The sequence below is a fragment of the Euprymna scolopes genome, chromosome 44 (assembly GCF_053919585.1).
Source record: "Euprymna scolopes isolate OS-2025 chromosome 44, ASM5391958v1, whole genome shotgun sequence".
Lineage (NCBI taxonomy): Eukaryota > Metazoa > Mollusca > Cephalopoda > Sepiida > Sepiolidae > Euprymna > Euprymna scolopes.
The window spans coordinates 33,896,810-33,920,123 of record NC_136525.1 but is presented as its reverse complement, the minus strand read 5'-3'; the positions used below and the strand labels follow the sequence as shown (position 1 = coordinate 33,920,123).

The 23,314-nt window shown below is 30.5% G+C and overlaps 1 protein-coding gene across 1 annotated transcript in view; it reads right to left on the bottom strand.

The window, feature by feature from the left end:
- Nucleotides 1-23,314, bottom strand: part of LOC145268780 (valine--tRNA ligase-like) — a 116,632-nt gene that overhangs the window by 35,077 nt on the left and 58,241 nt on the right. Inside the window, exons 11-19 of the mRNA XM_080124392.1 lie at nucleotides 22,771-22,874; nucleotides 21,736-21,817; nucleotides 18,362-18,438; nucleotides 17,433-17,514; nucleotides 15,866-15,968; nucleotides 15,163-15,233; nucleotides 14,693-14,818; nucleotides 5,238-5,343; nucleotides 2,767-2,914 (exon numbers count right to left, since the gene is read on the bottom strand). Coding sequence (XP_079980518.1) covers nucleotides 2,880-2,914; nucleotides 5,238-5,343; nucleotides 14,693-14,818; nucleotides 15,163-15,233; nucleotides 15,866-15,968; nucleotides 17,433-17,514; nucleotides 18,362-18,438; nucleotides 21,736-21,817; nucleotides 22,771-22,874 — 786 coding nt within the window. The 3' untranslated portion in view covers nucleotides 2,767-2,879. The remainder of the gene's footprint in view (nucleotides 1-2,766; nucleotides 2,915-5,237; nucleotides 5,344-14,692; nucleotides 14,819-15,162; nucleotides 15,234-15,865; nucleotides 15,969-17,432; nucleotides 17,515-18,361; nucleotides 18,439-21,735; nucleotides 21,818-22,770; nucleotides 22,875-23,314) is intronic.

The window sequence follows — 23,314 nt, the reverse complement described above, 5'->3', positions numbered from 1 at the left end:
CTTAGCGGTACTTAATATAAGGGTATGCCGTTTTTTTGTTTCAATATATTTTACCTTTTCTAACTCATCTCCGTGTTTTCCTTTGTGATCCTTCCATGGCCACAACAGAAAATAACTTAAATAACACTCAAGATGAGAACAATAGTCTGAATAATATGAATAATAAAGAGGATATTGTTCACAAAGGTACAAAAAGGAGAGTAAAATAGAATTGTTAATCAAGGTGTGGTGGACAAAGATGAACACGGCCTCGACATTATACATAGATGTGTACCTTAGCATGTAAAGGATCAATGGTGTCACACACACACCCAGAGCGCAGCTGATATTTGGAAAATTTGTTTGAGTTCGTGTTTTTTGCATTTTGTTTTATTTTATTTTTTTATACGTGCCCCCTCTCGGCAACTGCCAACGTGATAGACGACAGAAAAGTGGATGAAGGAGAAGAACATGGAAACAATGTTGGGGTTGGCATTCATTGTTGGGGACCATGTGGTCCTATCACATCTATTTACTTGCCTCCCCATGAAGGTTGAGTTAAAGACAAGCTCGGTTTTTAATGCGTTGAAAATCCAGGTCCCCAAAAATGGGCACTCTGGGTCAAGTATAAATTGCTTCAATATACAAGTTCCCCTTCTTCAGTGATGAAGAGCTAAAAAGATGCAAAGCAGCACTGTTGTCCACCTTAAGTCTTTTCCAACCTTTATTGCTTTGTTTGATTTTTAATCATATTAACATGATATCCAATGCATAAAAATCTTAGCTCAATTAAGAAAATGACTTCCAAAGAAATCTGATAAGAGATAAGTTTGGAAATTAATTTTTCTAAAAGCCGTTTAACACATTCCATTTTTTAAAAAACAAATATGATGACGATGATGATACTGAGAGAAGTTTGTTGCCAATTAATTTGGTGCAGCTATATTCATTCCTATAAAGAATAAACAAACTTCCCCTTTTCTTTTCATATATAGATTTGCATCCAAAGGGCACACATGTAACCTCCCCCCCCCACAAAAAAAATAAATACATGTCATATATTAAATTACAATTAAAAAAAATATTCTTGTCCAGTAGGTACATGCAACATGAATAGCCGATGCTCAAACTGTATAAACATTGTGACCCCTCCCTTTACTTAAAAATTCACCAAAAAATTAGGAAATCAACCCATTTTAATGAAATTTTCAGTATTTATCAAATAATGATCGCGGAATATAATGAACACATTATTTTATTTGAATCTTAGTAGAAATGTATTATTTTGTTTAAACAAAAAAATACCTTTATAAATTTTCAGTAGTAAAAAAAAAATTATTTGTTTTTATGAAAATAAAGCATCATAAATAGGAACAATAAAAAAAATTAATTTTTTCAGGAACATTACGAAAAAAAGCCTCTAAAGTTTGTATTAACAAAATCAATATAACTCTACGAAAAATTAATTTCTCAAACTAACGATATTATCATTGAATTAATTGTTGTTTTTTTTTTATATTTTCACATAAAAAAACAATTGCAAAAAATATTTCCTCTTTTTTAAAATGACATTTTTAGCATAATTTTTATATGTAAGATTCTAACATTTTCCTTGCATGAATGAATGTGTAATATTCAGCATAACATAATTTTTATATAATCTTGAAAATAAAAAAAAATTTAATTTAAAAGCAGGAACACACAAAAATAATTAGATTACAAAAATGGTAAAAAATTATACAAACTTTCATGATAGGAATGTACAGATGCACAGCTGGGGGGGGGACAGAAAACCAGTCGGTTTTGCATCTCCTTCCTCTCTTCCACCAGTCGACGTTATCATCAGGTAGCTTTTGACTTTCTGACATTTTGGGTTACCGTAGAACTCATGCTAGACGATTTTTTGTTTTGTTTTGATTATGCAAATCTCTCACTTTTGGGGGCTAATTATGCTTTTTTTTTGTACAAACAAGATGTTATTTATTTAATTCAATGTCTTAGGACTTTACTAATTATCTTTGAAATAGTTCCAGAAAACTAATATTTATCTTTCAAGGAATTTTTACAATGAATTCATTTAACTTTAAAATTGAATTGAACTTGTCAGTTTCTGAATATAGCTGTGAAAACATTTTTCATTATAACTTCTTTTTTTTTTTTTCACATGAAAAAAATACTTTTTTCTTTTTGGAAATTAACTTTAGGCGTTAATCTTTCGAATACAATCAAAAGGTAATTGGAAACTTGCAAAAAATTATGATAAATCCGCTTCCAAAACTATGTCCTCCTATCAAGTTTTTGCCATTAATGCATGTACCTATTGTCCAGAATTTTCTCTATATTTAAAAAAATAATAATAAAATAAGGAAAAATCGGTATGCTGTACATATCCGTGATGAAATGACAATATAATATTCCAAAAATCAGGTAAATTGATCAAGTAATTTTATTCATATAAAGAAAATCATTTTTAAGTGATTAATGAAAATTACAATATAAATTGCACAAATTAGAATTATAGTTATCCGCCTTTCTTTATTTTTTTAATCTTTTTCAAAATAGCAGATAACTCAAGTTACTCATAAATATTATTTTCTTATTTAAAAATAAAACTACTTAATTTACGCAATTTTTGGAATATGATATTTTCATTTTATTATGAGTACTTACATCATACAGATTTTTTTATTTTTGTTTTTTAATATAAGGAGAATTCTGTACAAGAACCCTAAAAACTTGTTAAAAAAAAAAAAAAAAAAAAAAAAGCTTCATAAGCAACGATCTTACATTTGAAGTTATAAGAGCAAAGTGTTAGCCTGAGGGCATCAGCTCCACACTGGGGAACACCAGAAGGGAAAGCCTTCTTTTGAGCTTTTTTCGCAAGTTCAATTTCCTTGGCGTCAAGAGTGGAATCTTGTAATTCTTTCTGGAGACCCTAAAAAAACAAAAGAAAAATATCAAAGTTGAGAAAAAGGTTATTGTCCAGAATTCACTTTACATTAAAAAAAATAAAAGAACAATTTGTATGAAGTACCCACCTGTGATGTCAAAAATAAATAAATAATGTCATATTCCAAAAATCAGAAATTGATCAAGTAGTTTATGTTTTTTCACTAAGGAAACCAAATTTTATGAGGCATCAAGAATGAAGAGTCTTAATCTGCCATCTTGAAATAACACAGTGAGATAACTCAATTCGAACTTTTGAAATTTAAAAAAGAATTGTTTGCAACCTTGTAATGGCTATGGTTTACCATTAATCACTTAAAATCATTAAATGATTTTCTGTATATAAAATAAACTACTTGATCGATTTACGTAATTTTTAGAATATGTTTTCATTCAGTCATAGGTATGTACACTAAAGATTTTTCTGTACTTTTGTTTTTAATATAAGGCAAATTCTGAATATTTCAGGTTGCATAAAGTTAGATATGCGTACATGTTTATATAATTGTATGCACAAAATTCACACCTTAAGGTGATCATGATGAATTTTGGAACACAGTCACTGTGCGTAAAGTATCCAAATGTGAGCTATATTTAGTTTAATATAGTTTTATTAAATAGTAAAAAAAGAGATAAAAGCTCTTTGTAATCAATTTTTACAGCATATTAGCAATGTATTCACAACAGACTTGCTGTGAATGGGTGGGGAGGGGAGATATTTAACCAAGAGAAGAGAAACCAGACAAGAAATTGGAAATATGTCTGGTCATGGATTTTGACCATCCAGAATTTGATTATTTCACTTGAATAAATAAGGAGTCCATATTTTTCTGTATAAGTTTAAAAAAATATATATAAAACACAAATTACAAATAAAAATTAAAATTAACGTTACCAAATAGGTAGGTAAAAAAAAATCAAGGGGAATAACTCCTCTTAATTGTCTCCTTTACAAGTCATTTTTTTTTTTTTCTGTATAAGTTTAGAAAATGTGTACACAAATAAACATTAAAATTTTAAGATGACTGTATCCTGGGCAACGCCAGCTAAGTAAACCTAATTCTATAGTAAAAGAAAATAATTCACGTAATTTCATTTGATTTTTACGAATATAAATTTAAAAAAAAAAAAAAATCTTGATGAAAATACATCCCTACAAAGCTACCTATGCATGGCGTACTGTTTTTATATCTTTGGTTTGATTGTTTTGTTTTTACAGCAGTTTGGGTTATTTAATTCCAAATTCAGTAAATTTGGATAAAAAGTTCTTTAAATCTTCAAACATTTATTCATGGTGGTTTGTTTGTTTGTTTTGTAGAAGAAAATTGTTGTTTTTGACTTTGCAGAATATGATTGAGTTTAGCAAAGAAAATGGAAAAAAAAAAAAACAATAACGTCAATATTTGAGGCATTTTTGGTCAGGAAGTCAGTAACTTCAGACAGCCTGATCTGGTAGCACCAGATGCCCCTACAGGTATTACCACTCCAGACCAAAGTGGATCTGGGAGCAATGGTAAGAAACAGGCAACTGCACATTCTCTACAGCCTCATGGGGGTGGGCATCACCATGGGTCATTTTTACATCTGAACAGAGTGCAAAAAAGAATTTCTAGACTAATAGGTCCCACGCTGTTTACTAACCTGCAGCCCCTGTCGCATCACCACGGAATATGCTCCAATGAATTTACTGTACTTGTACCCACCCCCACAACAAAAATAGTGCTAACCACTCACCAGACTAGCTGCTAAATTCCACCCCTTCACTATAGAGGTCCCTACTTACCTGACAGCTTCTCTCCTCATACTTGTTTTTAGAATTCTCTTCCTGCTTCCAGATTCCCTAATGTGCATGAATTTATACGTAATGCGCACAAACATTGTTGACCAAATCCCCACCTAGGTTGTTTCCCTATAAATCTGATCCCTACAATATGCCCTTTAATGAACAGTAGTTCATTAAAGGGCATTTTGTACGACAGACAATAAAACGTATATAAAAATAAATGTTATCAAAGGCAAGATAAGTTACTCTTCTTCTGTATAAGATTTTTAGTGTTTTAACTTATTTTAAAGCGTTTATTCAGTTAAAAAAACAAGTAGTATTGAGTGTTACATGAGAACAAGAAAAAATGGCCAACAAAAGAGAGTCACACCTGTAGGGTCTGAATAATAGATTAAAAATAGAAAATTAAACCAAACTACTGGTCGAAACTTAACTATGCTTTAGCGGCTATATGCTTTATTTGGAAAAAAAAAGTTTGATTAAAAACTGATACAACTTAGAATTTTAAATATATCTGAGAACTTACATCTAGGGGATTTCCCGTGAATTAGATCCATTGGATCGATTACATTGCCCAAGGATTTGCTCATTTTCTTGCCCTCTGAATCACGAATGATACCGTGCAAAAGAACCTGTCAGAACAAAAAAGAAATAGAATAAATAAAAAAGAAAAATGTATGTATAATTGATATTGGAGGGAAATAACCAGGATTGTGCAGCGTCAGAAAGTGTAAGGTCTGACTTCTAGGATATCACAAAATTCTGACTCCGATTTGTTATTTTAAAGTCTTTCAATATTTAAACTTTGATTTTTTAAGGGATTAAAAAATCCAACTCCACAATAGTTGAGATAAAAAAATGAATTCTTGAGAGGAAACTGTCAATGTGAGGGGAGACAGAGAAAGACAGAGGGGGGGGGGAGAAGGACACAAAGGGAGAGTGAGGAGAGAGGAACAAAAAGAGAGGAGAGAGGGTGACAAAAAGAAAGAGAGAGAGTGACAAAAAGAGAGAGAGAGTGACAAAAAGAGAGAGAGAGAGTGACAAAAAGAGAGAGAGAGAGGAGGAGAGAAGGCTGAAAAGGGAGGGAGAAGAGAGGGAGGAAAAAGAGAGAGAAGGATATAAAATGGGAGAGGAAGAGAGAGGGCAGGAAGAGAGATAAAAATGGAAGAAGATAGAAAAGTGAGAGCGATATAAAGCAAAAGATAGAGGGGAGAATATAAATTGGAAGAGAGAAAAGATTTTTAAAATAAAAAATATTTTTTAGTTGAGTTGCAAAAGATAAAATTTTGCGAAAATTAGAGCAAACATAGTTGTATAGAATTCCACCTTTTATATATATATATATATATATATATATATATATATAGATAGATAGATAGATAGATAGATAGATAGATAGATATTAAAAAAAATTCCAAGATAAATTATGTATAATTACAACAAAATTTTATTGCTTTACAAAGAGAAAAATAAAATAATTATTAAAGTTTTTTCTTAACCCATGGAATTTCAATGAATGTCTCATCTCATCAGGGGAAATTTTGTTAGCAAAATAGACATGTATAATTATGAATTTTGCTTATTAGCAAATAAATTGAAAATTAAAATTGAAGTAATAATGCAAAAAGGATACCCAAAGTTGAAATGTATATATCTATAAAAGTGAACGTGTCTGTGTCTCTGTGTGTACATTTTCCCTACGCAATAACTCTGTCAATTTTAAGTCTACAGACTCGAAATTTGATATACAGGGTACTGACATTTGGAAAAATCTTTGTGATCGATTTTCGGCCAGAAATTTGGCTGTTAAAGGGTCAAAGTTCAATGATTTGAGAACTCTATCAAACTCCTCAGACAATTTTGGATCTACGCACTTGAAATTTTGGAAATAGGTTCCTTGGACATGGATCTAACTTAATAACTTTATTTGAGCCCAAAACAATAAATGTTAAGGGGTCATAATGGGGTCAAAGTTTTTAAAAATTTGACCTCTGTGGTCTCTACCAAATTACTCAGACAATTTCTGGTCCAAACATTTGAAATTTTACATAAAGAGTATTCAGAGATAGGGCAAGCTTTTTAATCGGTTTGGGTCGAAAATTTTTAGTTACCAATATATAAATGTATGTATGTATGTATGTTTGCATGTCTGCCTAAAACCTTCGATAGAGGCGACGGATATTACCATATCAGTATCATTTTGAAGTTTGACCTTTCAGAAATATGGAAAAATTGGTTAAAAACATTAATATCTTCACCTTCAACTGGCCACTTTTCTACAGTGGTGGTGTATGTATATATGTATGTTTGCATGTCTGACTAAAACTTTCGACAGAGGCGACGGATTTTTACAAGATCAGTATTGTTTTGAAGTTCGACCTTTCAGACGACAAATATAAAAATATTGGCTAAAAACATTAATATCTTCATCTTCAACTGGGCACTTTTCTAAAGGGGGAGGCGTCGCTTTTTTCGCCGATATTTTTGAAAGTCATTCTTTCCTTTTGATTATCTAGCCTTAATTAAAACCTACGTCACTTTCAGTTTGGCGGTGGTCGTAACAGCAAAGACGTCAAGTTTTTTCCTTGTTCTTTTCCTCCTTTGCGGTATGGGTTCGAGCCTGCCTTCCTACTACTACTTCCTTTTTTTTTTTTTTTTTGCTCAACACACACCTCCAAACACCCGGGCAATGCCGGGCTGAAATGCTAGTAATGAATATATCGGAACCGTTATGAAATCCAATGAACAGTGGTATATCCCAAAATGAATTGCGTTTTTTTTTTTTTTAGAATATTCTAGGTCATGTATATCTGGTAATCCATCATTTCCAAATTGGTAGAATATATATAACACGGTTAACGTTAGCCAAGTGGTTTGTTCCTTGCTAATGGAGTCAGAGATGGCTTCGTGGCTGGGTTCAAACCTCCCCATTGGCAGTTATTGTGACTCCCTGCACTAATGATTCTTAAAAGGATTAAACTAGTGTTTGTAGATATTAAAAATAATTATAGAATTTATATATATATATATATATATATATATATATACACACACACACATATATATATATATATATATACACATATATATATATATAAAACACATGCACACAACTATAATATTTTTCAACTGTTTTTATACGTACGAGGGATGTGCAATAAGTAATGCCCCTGACCCACTTCCCATAGCAGTAGAGCAACGAAACTTGGCACAGTTATTAGTCTTTCTCTACATAGGAACCACCCAGAGTTATGCCTTTCTCCCATCGTTTGATGCAGCTCTGGAGACCGTTTTTGTAGAACATCCCAGGTTGGTCCTCAAACCACGACGTGACTTCAGAAATCAAGGCTGCATCATCTGGGAAACGCTTTCCTTTCAAAAACAACTTCATGGCTGGGAAGAGGTGAAAGTCAGAGGGTGCAAGGTCAAGAGAGTAGGGAGGATGGGAGAGGATTTCATAACCACATGCCCATGCTTCTGATCTGGCGACATGCGAGTTGTGGACCGGAGCATTGTCATGCAGGAGGAGGGTACCTTTGCGGATCTTGCCCTGCCTCTTGATTTTGATAGCTTCCCTTAATTTCTTTAAAAGTGAAGCATAATAGGCTCTTGTAAGGAAATCTGTCATCACTACTCAGTCCTGGTCCCAGAAGACTGTGAGCATGATCTTGCCAGCGGAGGGCTGCACCCTTGTCTTCTTTGGAGGTGGTGAGTCCAAGTGCTTCCACTGCATTGAATGGGCTTAGGTCTCTGGATCATAGTGATGGACCCAGGTTTCATCCTGTGTAATCAGTCTTTTGTAAAACTTTGACTCATCTTCTTGGCACATTTCCAAATTCATCTTCGAGCACTTGACGCGTTCTCGCTTCTGGAATGGTGTGAGCAACCTGGGAATCCATCTGGCAGACACCTTATGCATATGCAAATGATCATGAATGATAGTTTCCACAGACCCTGTACTAATCTTGACATCTTGGGCTATTTGGCGAATAGTAATGCGCTGATTTTCCAAAATGGCAGCCTCAACTTGACGGACAGATACCTCATCAATGGCAGAAGGGGGGGGGAGACCAGGTCTGGGAGCTGTTTCCACAGACTTCCGGCCATGTTTGAATTCACGATGCCAGCGTTTTACAAGGTCATATGATGGGGTATTATCATCATAAGTTTCTTTCATTTCATCAAAAGTCTCCTGTGGTGTGTGTGTCCTTTCAAATACAAAAACCGGATCACTGCTCGACATTCAACAGGCTCCATTTCCCACCTGACTCAGTTCAAACACCTGCAAAACTGAAATCACAATTAGTTCAGAGCTGTAATTTGCCACATAACCCATAGAGATATAAATCATTGCACATGCAAAATTTCAGCTAGATCAGACAACTGGAAGTGGGTCAGGGGCATTACTTATTGCATGCCCCTCGTACATAATGTGATAATTACGGCTTCTCAGGAGATATGAACCCAATCAAAAAGTCACACCTGACTGTAGGCTAGTATCTTACCTCCAGGCTACCGGCAATTAACACAAGAATTGGGGGAAATTAAGTGCCTATAAATGCCATGTCAGTAGGCATGCATAGTATATATATATATATATATATATATATATATATATATACACACTTAGAGTATATTTTAATGTATTAGTAAATTCATTAATACAATTAAAATAAAAGAAAAGAAAACAGTGTAGATATATAATAAGCTCAATAGGCATATATTTTAATATTAAGTAAGATGATTGATAATTTATACCTATTTACTATGCCTCCCCACGGGACAGAGTTAGACACCAGGGTCGTTTTTTAACGTGGAGAAAAGGTACAAAAATAAAAATTGTCTCAGTCGTGAAGGATTTCTCCTCCACCGAAAGAGAACAAGAAATAGAAGTGCAGCATCTGAAGAACAGATACTACACTTTGATCTTGTCCCGAAGGCCAATTTCATAAGGAAGAACAAACAAAATCAATAAATTGTACATCTGTCTTAACTTAAAAAATGCTAGGTTTATTTTTGGTGTCTTTAAAACCCCCTCATCCAATATTTTTGCTGGTGAGGAGATTTTGTTTCAAAAACCTATATCATAAAATTATTGTCCAAGACTCACTGTCTATCATAATAAAAACATTGTTTCCGAAACGACGGTACAATTTATTGATTTTGTTTGTTCTTCCTTATGAAGCAGATTTTTAATTTTAATCATAAATTATCAATCATCTTACCCTATATATATATATATATATATATATATATATATATATATATATAAGCAAACATTGTTAAAGAAAATAGTTTTTATTTTGAATTTTTTTTTTTTTTAGTAAAAAGCAAAACAATGTTCCATATGTATCAGAAACATTAATTCTTGTCGGATCATCTTTGGGTTAAAAAAAATTAAATGAACTGGGAAAAATAGAATTTCGAAAGATAGCTGAGAAACTGACATCTGAAGCCAATCAGACACCAAGAGAAGAACATTTTAATGCTGTTCCAGAAAAGGCAATTTAAATCCTATTTAACGTCACAGGATAAAATTGTATTACATTAAACATTTTAAAATGTTGCTACTGGTTTCATACTTGATACTAACAATTGTGACTTGGTAGGTTTTAACAAAGATGGCTTCACATGAGTAAATATGTATAACATCATCTTGAATATCTTTATTAATATTTACTGATTTGATATGTGAAATATCTCTTGAAAAAGAAATAGATTTTATGAAGATTCATAACACAATTTTTTGTTTTTGTTCTTATTTCTTTCATCGTTCGAATATTTTCACATGATCATTAGCCTTCATAAATACCCATATAATTACCATATTCTACATACTAGCAAGATCTGTGTATCAGCATTGCCCAGTGGAAATATGATATAAAACCAGAACATATTTGGCAAAGGATCACCTCCAAAAACAAATTAAACTATGCTTGTTAGTGGGAGGCCACTGCCAATTTTGGTGGTTACTGATGATTAGTGCTGGTTTGGGGCAATTACTTGTGAATCCTGGCATTCATGAATGTTTCTTCAATAGTTAGAATTTGTTAAAAGCACATACAAATACTAAAAAATGTTTTTATTATTATTAAAAGATAATTATGAAAGGAAAAAAAGCAAATTTGAATCAGCAAAATACACACGAGTACATGAAAAATATTGCTAAAGCAATAAAAGTTAAGATTCGCACTACATTGTTTACAAAGGTATTCTGTGGTAGTGATGATAGACAAATATCAATGTACAGATGACAAACAGTGTACTCAAGAAATAACTTCTATAATACTAACTAGTGGTGGGACGATTAATTGGAATCGTTAATCGTAAGAATCGTGTATTTTGGGGGAATCGGAATCAGAATTGCATCATTAAAAATACCTTAAATTTACGATTCTTTTATTACGATTCTCTTATATTTTTAAGTTGAACTGTTTGTTTGAAATGAGATTAATGCTGTCAAAAATTTATGATAAAAACATCAGTACTTCTACACTTTATCGCCGAAACTGGAGACGCAGTTTCAGCGATAAAGTGTAGAAGTACCAAAACGTAGAACTTTTCATAACATATTTAATATGATGTACAAGAATTTTATTAACTACTTTAAAGGTAATCTTTATTTATCTTAATGAGTTTTCTTATTACGTCACATAGATAGGCACTGTCTGTCTGTTTCGAAACTTTGAGGCCCATGATTAGTTGCACTGTTGCACTGAAACTTTAGGGGCCACGAGGTAACATTGTTTTCATTTGTGAGTGAAGTTTATTTACGTATAAAACAGCCTAACTATGTCAAGTCCATGAAAAAGTTGATGAATACTTAACCCTTAGAGAAAAAAGATTTTACAGTGCTCTCATTGCGAGTAAATCATATTAAAAATCAGTGCTTTTTCCAACTGGTAACTAAAAAAAAAAAAAGGGGGGGGGGCGGGATTTTTTTTATTTTTTACCAACACTCTTCCATTAGTAAATGAATGAAAAATCTCATTAGTAAATGAAAAATGTCAACCTTTATATTTTTAAAAAATAAAACAAGCAAAATCAAATTAGTGCAGCTGACATAAGTAGGTCCAGCAGACAAGCCTCGTTCTGAAAAATCTGAACAGTTAGGTCACGTGAAATGTGACACCGGTGCTTCTACCATCATTAACCCTTTGAATGATGACTATAGAAAGTAAATTAACTTCTCCGAATTGTTTTATTTACAAACATATTTCTTTATTTAAGAAAAAAAAAAAAAAATTTGTTGAACTGCTTTATGGAAACAAACATTTGAACTTTGCTGTTTAAAAAAATCTGTTTTCCTTTTTATGTTGACTTTTCTTGCTTTTATTTTCACTTGTTCGTTATGTTTAGCAATAAATGTTCGAAATTTCTTCGAATTTTTTTCTTTAATTCTTGGAATTTAAAAACATTTTTTGTTTTTTTTACTTTTAGTTTGACTTGCTTTTATATTTCATCATTTCGTTTTTAGTAATAAATGCTTAACCGACCTTGTGTCTAACTCTGTCCTCGTGGGGAGGCAAGTAAATAGGAAGTAATATGGTTGCTGAAAAACGTTTTTTGACCCCAATAAAAGTATTACAATACATTTAAACCCTGAAGAATTTCCGCCCCTATTGTTCTAAGTTAACTAGCCACTACTTGTGTTTCAAACTTTAAAAAAAAAAAAAAAAAAGCTTTAAAATAGTAAAAACACTAAAGCTTTTTTCGTTTTGGAAAAGATGTTTCAGGCGCCCCTATTATCCCAAAGAACCAGCTGCAATATTTTTCAATAATTATTTTAAAAAAAATTCTTTACAATCAATTTTTATTTAAAATTAAAAAATTATTTTCTAAAATATTTTGTTTATATATGTTTACATTTTGTTTTTAAGTAAAATAAAGAAATTAATTTTAAAAATATTGTTTACTAGCAATCGGTGCCCGGCGTTGCCCAGGTGTTTTGAGGTTAATGCTGAGAAAAAAAAAAAGGGTCAATTTTTTAAAACTTTGACCCCTATTATGACCTTTTAACATTTATTGTTTAGGGATCAAGTAAAGTTAATAAGTTAGATCCATGTCCAAGGAATCTATATCTAAAATATCACGTGTTTACTGTTTAGACCCAAAATTGTAGGAGGAGTTTGGTAGAGTTCTCAAAGGTCAAATCGTTGAATATATTAAATATTATTTTTTAAAGCAGTTTGGCCTTCAAAATTTCTGTTTGGCCTTTTTCTTCACCGATGAAATCTGGAGACGCAACGGGAATTTTCGGCAAAAAAATGTTGTTACTATGCACATCTATGTAATGAAATACAATTTGTGGCAAAATTTCAGGAAAAACTAATGGATGGTTATCTCGCAATAGTCCAGACAATTCGCTAAATTATCTCGTCAAAACCTTAAATCTCGAATTTTTGTGCATTTTTTTTTTTTGGAGGGGGGGGCTAATTTGGCATAATAGTGTCCATTTAATAGTATTATCTTGAAAAAATAAAAAAATAAGGAAAATTACCAAAAAAAACAAACAAGAACAACAAAAGTGTGCCGTATTTTTAAAAGTTTTATTGCGTTGTTTTTATTTGCTTCTTTTATTTCATCGGTGAAGAAAATGGCCAAACAGAAATTTTGAAGGCCAAACTGCTTTAAAAAATGGCCAAATTCGCGAAATTTGGCCTCGCTATAAAAAAAAAGGGGGAAATCCCCCTACTTGAACTTTCTGTTTAATTTCGCTTGTAGCGTTGATTTTTTTCTTTTTTCGCTATAAAAAAATAACTACTTGATGAAATTACGTGATTTTTTCTGTAGGAAAACTTTATCCCATGACGAGTACGTACAATATATTTTTTTTAAAAATATTTCCATTTTTTAATGTCAATGGAAAACTGCACACGTACCCAAACCCGAAATGTAAAGACCACGAGTGAACGCAGGTTTTTTTTTTTTTAGTTTAGTTTCATAATGACAGCCGTGATGTCGGAGGTTCGATTGTTAGATTGTAAGTTAGTTTCGTATCTTTGTAATTTGTAAATCGCAAGTTAGGAAAAAATTAAACCCTTCCAAGATGGACAATAAATAAAGCCATAATATTTTATGGTATCGTTAAAAGCCTACGAACCATAGTTTTTTAGGAGATGTGATTATTGGATTAACCAATCAGAAATCGTCTGTGGCACACACATCTCTGTTTTTATAGATATATAGAAGATAGATAGATATCTATTTTCATTCAAAAGGGTTACTTTTCGATAGCTTCCATTTTCCGAATGTCAGAATGAGGCTCGTCTGCGGGACCTACTTATCTCAACTTCACCCAATTACCAAAAATTTACTTTTGGGTTTGTTTTACTGTACACATAGATTCAAAAAAGTTGTCACAAAACAAATATAGAACAAATAAATGTTATCAAAAGTTACTTTTCTATCTAACTGGACATGTTTTTAGTGTTTTTATTTAATGTAACATGTTTATTCAGCTCGAAAAACATACAGTGTTTACCGATGTATTGGAAAATTAAAAATGGCACCCGACTCTCTTTGACATGGTAAGTTTGGGAAAAGGAATTAAAAATAAAAAACTATGCAAAATACTGTTAGAAACTCGCTCAATATATGTTACCGTGACATAGGCTGACATATTCGACGGGTTAAAGTAAAGAGGAAAATATTTGCTACTATCTACATGGAATTGAGTAGCTGAGAGAGTGAGGCAAGGAGCGCAAAATATATATTTTTAGAATGGAGATGAAATGTGCCTATTTTAGATAGAGAATATGCAGTATTAACTTTAAATAGTAAATGCAAAATATTTACATAGGAATGATCTCTTTGATTCGATAGTCAAGAAGAAAAAATATCATTTTATTATATATATATATATATATATATGAGAGAGATAGTAAATATTGGAGATAACAAATCAACAAGTCAGTGTCAGAGGAGAAAGAAATAAAGTGAAACACTTAGAAAGAAATGGAAAAAAAAATGGCACATTACCCTGTCGAAAGGTAGTTTACCAGTAAGCTTCTTTCCCAACATGACCATCCGTGCAACCCAAAAGAACAAAATGTCACTTCCTGTTTCCAATATTTTTGTCGGATAGAAAGATTTCAGTTCAGCAGTCTGGGAGACAGAAAAAAAAAAAAAAAAGAAATTAGAAAAAAAAATGGAGTAAAATTTTGGTCCTTGTCCAAAGTTCCTCCTATATTAAAGAACAAAAATAAAAATCTGTATGATGTACATAACCGTGACTAAAAAAAAAATCATATTCCAAAAATTACGTAAATTAATCAAATATTTTTAATTTTATCAAGAAAATAATTATCTTTTTAGACATTACTACATAAATCTCACAAGTATGAATTATGTTACCTTCATTTGTTTTTGTTTTTTTAGATCATTTTCAAAATGGCAGACAAGGGAACCCTATTTAGTAAGAAAAAAAAAAACGTTCAAGTTGTAAATACCTTTTCGGGCCATCCAAACACTGAAAATGGTATGAGCGCAGATGAGAACCATGTATCTAAAACATCTTCATCTAGAAATGAAGATAAAAAGAAATATTAAAAAAATAAGAAATGGGTGCTTATTTAAAATTGCACTAATAATGAAAATTTTATGTAAAAAAAAAATACAGAAAAGCTATAATCTATTTTTAAAATAATTTTATCAAGAATTCTTCATAAGTCTTGGTTTCAGTTTTAGCTGATGGTACCTTAGTAATCTATTTTTTTTATAAATAATTTTATCAAGAATTCTTCATAAGTTTTGATTTTGATTATAGTTGAAGGAACTCAAGTTAAGCTTGGAATTCGGTTTTGATTCAAGCTGATGAACCCAAGTCATATAGATATATTTTTTATTTTTGAAATCGCAACTTTATAATATATAAAAATCAGTAGAGCACTAACTTTACATATATACAAAATCTGCAAGAATTAAAATATCATATTTAAGCATACTTTATAACCGGGCTTTGCCAGGCATTCTTGCTATCTTAGATAAATACTTTTGCAGTTTTAACAAAAAAGCTACAATAATATCAGAGCGTCTCCATTTACACTGAACATCTACAGAATGCCAGCATCAATATATTACATATGAATGAGTCCCCTGTGGAATTTCCGCAGGTCCTGCCAGTAAATAATAAAACCTGGATAAACATCCTACCTTGTTTTAAATGAATTTCTTCAACTGGAATATGTAGGAGATTGCTTGCTTTTACCAATGCCTCCTCTTCATTCCGAGCACTGACCCAATATCCATTAGTTTGCTAAAAAAGAAAAAAGTGAGGACAACTAAATGATGCAAATGCTCGAGATATAGTACATTAAATAAAAAGATTTTTAAAAATGTAACACTTAGACATGTTTAACAGTATTAGTTTGTATAATTCGGACAACTATTCTCATTATTTTTTGTGTTATTTGGATTGCTTGAATTATTGTTCTTATCTGGGTTGTTTTTCTCACATTTCAGCCAATGTAACCTCCAACCATCTTCAAGTGTATTCACACTAAATGTTATTAGTGAAAATATTTGTTTTCACCGTTCACTATTAATATCTAGTATGGATGCAACTACAGATGGTCAGAGGTTACATCGGCCGAAATATTGTGAGAAAAATAACCCAGTAGATTGTTTTTTATCGGATAAACCAATATTTCAATAAAGTTTCTTGTCCTGTCAGGGGTTCAACAAGGACTTAAAGTAATTAAATCAAAGGCTAATATACTTAATAAATTAACAAAAATAATAAACAGGTAAAATAAACCAAGAAATAAAAAGTAAAATTTAAAAAATATATATATATATATATAATTCCTTCTTGGTAAGATCAGTAGGAAAGCACCCAGTAGACTGCTTAGAATTCAAATTTATTTATTTAGTCTCATTTTCACGTTTCAGTCAATTTAACCTCTGACCTTTTCCAAGTGTATCTTGTTGAATTCAGGAATGTTTGTCGAACTCAGGAATTTGCACGGAACCCTTATTTTGCTTCATGGGGGTAGCATGTTCTTGTTCCATCAGCCATGACTGGATAGTGATCCTAAGTAATTTGCAATTGTATTTTTTGGTTGCCCACACTGAGACTTGAACCTTGAACCTTCATGGCTGACAAACAGTATGGTATCCCTGTGAAGTAAATAAAAGGTTCTGTTCGAAATTCCATCCAAATTCCCGAGTTCAACAAAAATATTCCAGAGTTTGACAAGATACACCTGAAGAAGGTTGGAGGTTACATCGACTGAAATGTTATGAAAATGGCACTCAAGATGAGAACAGTAGTCAGAAGAATCCACATAATATCAATAACCAATCCTCATCTAAAAAATTCAGAAATGTATTACAGAAGTTCATAACATAGTACTATTGTTGTTTCATGACGTTTCAACCAACTATTCCTCTGGCCTTTGTCAGGTGAGGAATAGTTGGCCGAAACGTCATGAAACAACTAAAAGATGAGGATAATGGTCCGCAATAAATTAACAAAACAATACTCATCTCAATAATGAATTCCAATTAAAATATTATATATACCATTGGTTTCACATCAACAAATAATTAACAAATGATTGCGGCTTTGTTGATTTTTTTTTCAGCCATTGTTGCGGGCTGAAGAAAGTCAATACAGCACAATCATTTGTTAATTTGAAACTGACAGTACCGTGTTGTTCTGAACTTGTGTAACAATGCATAAATATATTCTTTATTCAGGTTCTTCATAATTACTTACTGGTCCGTCATTTTCTTTACATGTAGCATAATAAGCCGGAATACGGTGTCCCCACCACAATTGCCGAGAGATACACCAGTCTCTGGGAAGAAAAAATATAGAAAGCCATTATTTATCCAACTGAAATTTTCAAATTAATATATTTTTCATATGCAAAATATTTATTGTACTGTTTTGCTAAAAATAGATAAGAAAATTTACATTTAAATAAGCATTCATGAAATGGGCAACATTTTCATCTAATGTATGAAGATTTAAAAAGTTAGATTTAAATAGCATTTAAATGAAAATTAGTTTTTTACTTGCTAAATTTTATTTGTTATTGTTGTACTATGTTATTGGTAATACAATATATTTGGCTACAATTTATTTTTTCAAAGTATTTAGCCCAGCCTTAACTTATTTAAAAAAAAAAAAAAAAAACTCAATATAAAAGAGAGATAATTACTGAAAAAAAAAAAAAGTATTTGCACAGTTTAATCAAGACATTAAAAAATGAAAATATTGAAAAAAAAATTGCACATATCCGTTATGGAACGAAGTTCTCCAAAAAAAAATTCACTTAATTTCATCAAGGAGTTTTTTTACAGCGAAAAAACAATTTGTTATGATACCAAGCAAAAGGTTCAATTTTTAGGAAGAAAAAGATGGGGAAGGAGTGTCGGCGCTTTAACTGGAGTTATCTCCCCATGGCGTGTTTAACAAATTCGATAATGGCTGACTTCAACGCGCTCTCATAAGCATGTGTTTTTCCGCTGTAAAAAAAAAAAAAACTACTCGATCAAATTAAATGAATTTTTTTTTTCAATCTTCAGTCCAAAACAGATACGTAACCTTTTTTTCGATATTTCCATTTTTTAATGTCTTAAACTGTACAAGTACCAAAAAAATGAATCAAATAATGCAAAGGGAGATAATTTTGTTTTTACTTGACATTTTCCAGCCAGTGAAACCAGGTACTGTTGTGGTGATCTGGAATTAATCGGAGCATGTCATCATTTACAGCCTGTAAAAAAAAAAAAAAAAATTATTTAATATATAAAATTAAGTCAGTCAGAATCTTAAATTTAGTCATTACAAGCTTATATCCTACAAAAGTAATAATAATTCATTCTGAATAGCTAGTAAACAGCTTGATATGTTATGTAAAACGTTACTCATATATATATATATATATATATATATATATATAGGAGGTGTCAAAGTAAAGATGAAACGTTGATGAACACATAATACGGTTTGTTCCTTTTTATTTCTCTATTTTGTCGGAATACTATTTCCATTATTTTCATCATATATATATATATATATTATTTACTATAATAACTAAATACTTACAGACACTAGTGTCTCATCCTTTCGGGAATCTTCAGTGCAGGGTGTCACGATTAACACCAGTCGATAGAATCGAACCCGGCGACACAAATCATCTCTGCCTTGATTAGCAAGGACCGCATCCATTCGGCTACTGTTAACCGCGTGAAATAACGTTGAAATTAAACACTTTATTTTTAAATATTTTTTTTAGATCAGTTAGAGTGATCTAATCATTATATGATGATCTAAGCATATATATATATATATATATATATATATATATATATATATATAGATATATATATATATAAATAGATATATGTATATATATATATAGATAAATAGATATATGTATATATATATAGATAAATAGATATATGTATATATATATATATATATATATATATAGATAAATAGATATATGTATATATATATATATATATATAGATAAATAGATATATGTATATATATATATATATATATAGATAAATAGATATATGTATATATATATATATATATATAGATAAATAGATATATGTATATATATATATATATATATATAGATAAATAGATATATGTATATATATATATATATAGATAAATAGATATATGTATATATATATATATATAGATAAATAGATATATGTATATATATATAGATAAATAGATATATGTATATATATATAGATATATGTATATATATAGATAAATAGATATATGTATATATATAGATAAATAGATATATGTATATATATAGATAAATAGATATATGTATATATATAGATATATGTATATATATAGATAAATAGATATATGTATATATATAGATAAATAGATATATGTATATATATAGATATATGTATATATATAGATAAATAGATATATGTATATATATATATATATAGATATATGTATATATATATATATATATATATATATATATATACATACATACACACACACACAATGCGTGATTGAAAAGTAACTCCCTATTTTAAAATACGATTTATTTATAAAATATAATTTATACAATTAATGACTATAAGAAAATATAACGCACAAAATTTTATTTAAAACTCAATATAGGCGCCTTCATTCGCCACCAGCTTTTCAAGTCTACCAGTAATCGCATCAACTGATTTCACAAGAAACTTGCAGAATAGTAGTCATAAATTTATGTATTCGCCCTTCAAGTTCTGGAGGTACATGTTGAGTGATGAAATTTGGGATAATATTGAAAATTTGATTTTTATGCAGTATGGAGCGCCTCCAGACTTTGCTATTGTTGTTTGTGAAATTGCTATTGTTTAGAACTTGAAGGGAGAATACGTGGAGACTACCATTCTGCAAGAGTTTATTGTGAAATCAGTTGATGCGATTCCTGGTAGAGTTGAAAAGCTGGTGGCGAATGAATGCACCTTTATTGAATTTTAAATAAACATCCATGCATTAAAATTTCTTCTCTTATTCAATAATTTTATAAATTATTTTGAAAAATTAAATTTTATAAATTATATTGAAAAATTAAATTTTATAAATTATATTGAAAAATTAAATTTTATAAATTATATTGAAAAATTAAATTTTATAAATTATATTGAAAAATTAAATTTTATAAATTATTTTGAAAAATTAAATTTTATAAATTATATTGAAAAATTAAATTTTATAAATTATATTGAAAAATTAAATTTTATAAATTATTTTGAAAAATTAAATTTTATAAATTATATTGAAAAATTAAATTTTATAAATTATATTGAAAAATTAAATTGTATGTATTTTAAAATACGGGGGTTACTTTTCACTCACTCTGTATATTGACGAAATACGGGCATTGTTTTAGCTCTTTGAATAGTTCTAACTTATGTCAGAGTTGTTTTTGCTTGCAGAGCGAAGGTCTATGCATGGTTACATTTACGGCCTCTAGAACATTAAGGTGGGTTTTGGAGCCTTGTGTATGATGTGAAACAGCTATCTGAACCCGCATCGCCATGCAATTTATTATCATATATATATCCCAACATATTTGAAATTTAGAATCTCAGATAATATTATACGAGTTTAACGCCAGAAAGACATGCAATTTCAATGCCATATTTGTAGAGAGAATGTTGGAGCTTGGATTTCAAAATAGAGCATGTTTCTCACATTCCAGCATGCAACATAGCTGATATTCTAACGACGGTCAAAGCTGACTTGGAAGCTATGACCAGCCTCACGTCTTCAGTGTGTATGATGAAATTACAAATGGCTGAAGTATGTTGAAGAGGTAGCAACGGACAGACCTGGATGGACTGCCTTGACTTGTGATGCAGCAAATTCACTTAGTGCTGGCTTAACCCACCTAGGTACACAGGTACAAGTATGAAGAGAGGAGGTAAATAAGCACAAGTAATTAATGATGACTACCCATGCATTATGTGAGATTATATTGATAAATATTTGAAAAATTATTTACTTATTTAGAATTAAACTTATTTTAAAAAATCCAAAAATCATGTAAATTGATTAAGTAGTTTTTTTTAAACTAAGAATATAAAAATTTACGATTTTTAGTGATTTTAATACTAAATGTATCCATAGTAAGACTGCTTTTGATCTCGATTGAGTTATCTCCCTCTTATTTATTCAACGATGAAAATCTTACGTCTTGCTTTGTCATAAAATTTTATTTTCTTATTTAAAAAAAAAAAAAATACTTGATCAATTTACGAGATTTTTAGAATATGATATCTTCGTTCCATGATGATTATGCACATCATAAAGAGATTTCTGTATTTTTGTTTTGATAAGTGCAATTCTAAACAAGCACTAAAAAAATGACTTCTTAACATTTTCAATGTAACCAATTTCACTCGCAAGGCCATGGTTGATCCTTGGTTTTCAGAATTTGCAAAATGGTGCTGCAAGATGACTAGCTAGTTAGGATGCTTGCATGCAGCCATTGAATAAACAAGTTTTAAAAAGATTTCTTTCGTCTTACCTGTATTGCTTCTGTAGCCATGTTCTTGCAGTCCAAGAACCACTGTTCTTTCAAAAGTGGTTCTACAATGTCCTGTGACCGACTAGATAGAAAATAAGAAAAAAAGGATTATATATATACATATATATATATATATATATATATATATATATATTCGAGTTTCTATAAAATATTTGTTGAAATATATATTCCTTATAAAATAGTCAAAATTGTTACAAATAATAAGTCTAATGAAGATATATTTCCGGCTTCAGAACACATATATTAGTTTGGTTTGGTTGTTTTTGTTTTACGGCATATCAACCCTTTTCGGGTTATTTAATGCTGAATCCAAAGATTTTGAAGAAAAATATTTTTAATAGAATATATTTGTTGTTTTCACGTCGGTTTCTATTTAACCCATAGTTGGGACCCTAACAGGTACTACCCACTCCGGGTCAGAGTGGACCTGGGAGCAATGGTAATTAAAGGGTGGCTCCACACTCCCCAAAGCCCACAAGCTGGGGCCTCACCACTGGATATAGTTTAAAGGTCATATCCAGGACCCCCATTGAGGGACTTTTACCCTCTGCACGGGACAAGTCGGCGTATTCTAATGCCCCACCGACAGGGCCCATATATTAGTAAGTTTTGTTGTGATAATGAAAAGTATGACCCACTGTGACATCATACATCTCATCAGAGACAAACATAAATCACAAAAAAAAAAAAAAACTTGAAAATACCTGTCATACTCACTTCCACACTCTTCACCTCTCTTTCTTTTTTCCATATTTTTCTCAGAAAAATTGTTTCATCTTTGTTTTGATTTTATTAAATTTTATATTTAAATGCAAAATAAATTTGTATCAACCAAGATATTAATATTTATACTAATACGAAAGTTTTAATCTTGTGCTTGCAAGAAACTGATTAATGAAATGTTTGTTATTTAAAATTTGGTTTCAAGTAGCAAACTTTGTGAATTCCAAAGCAAGCTAATAGATAAAATATATTAAAACATTTTATGAATAAAATATTTTTCTATTTTGTTACCTGCAAATAGGAAGCATCATTGCATGGTCTTTGGAACCCCTGTAAAATCCTTTCTCCTTTAAAGCATTCACAACAGCAGTCCGGGCATCAAACCGTTTAAGACCCTGAAATTAATAAGTAAAATTATTAATATCCTGCTCTATAAAGGCATATATATATATAAGAGAAAAAAAATTAAAACTGTAAGTTGAACTTTACAATCAAAATTTATTCTTCGACTGAATACTCCAAAAAACAATTTACAAAGTCCTTATTCCGCAGAGTTTCAAAGAATGCTATTCTTATTATTCTTCTCATCAGAGGACATAAAGAAATCAGCAAATTATATTTGTAGCAATGCTAGAATTTGCTAGTTAAGGCATTAAGTGAAACCGCAATTTATTGTAGCTATAAATTGGCAAATAAAAAAATGAAAAAATATTGGATATGTAAAAAACTACTATAAAAACGAAAATAATAAATATATATATACACGGTAGCAGGCCACCTGGTGTTGCCCAGTCATAAAATATGCATAAATATTATATTTTAATTAATGCAGAAT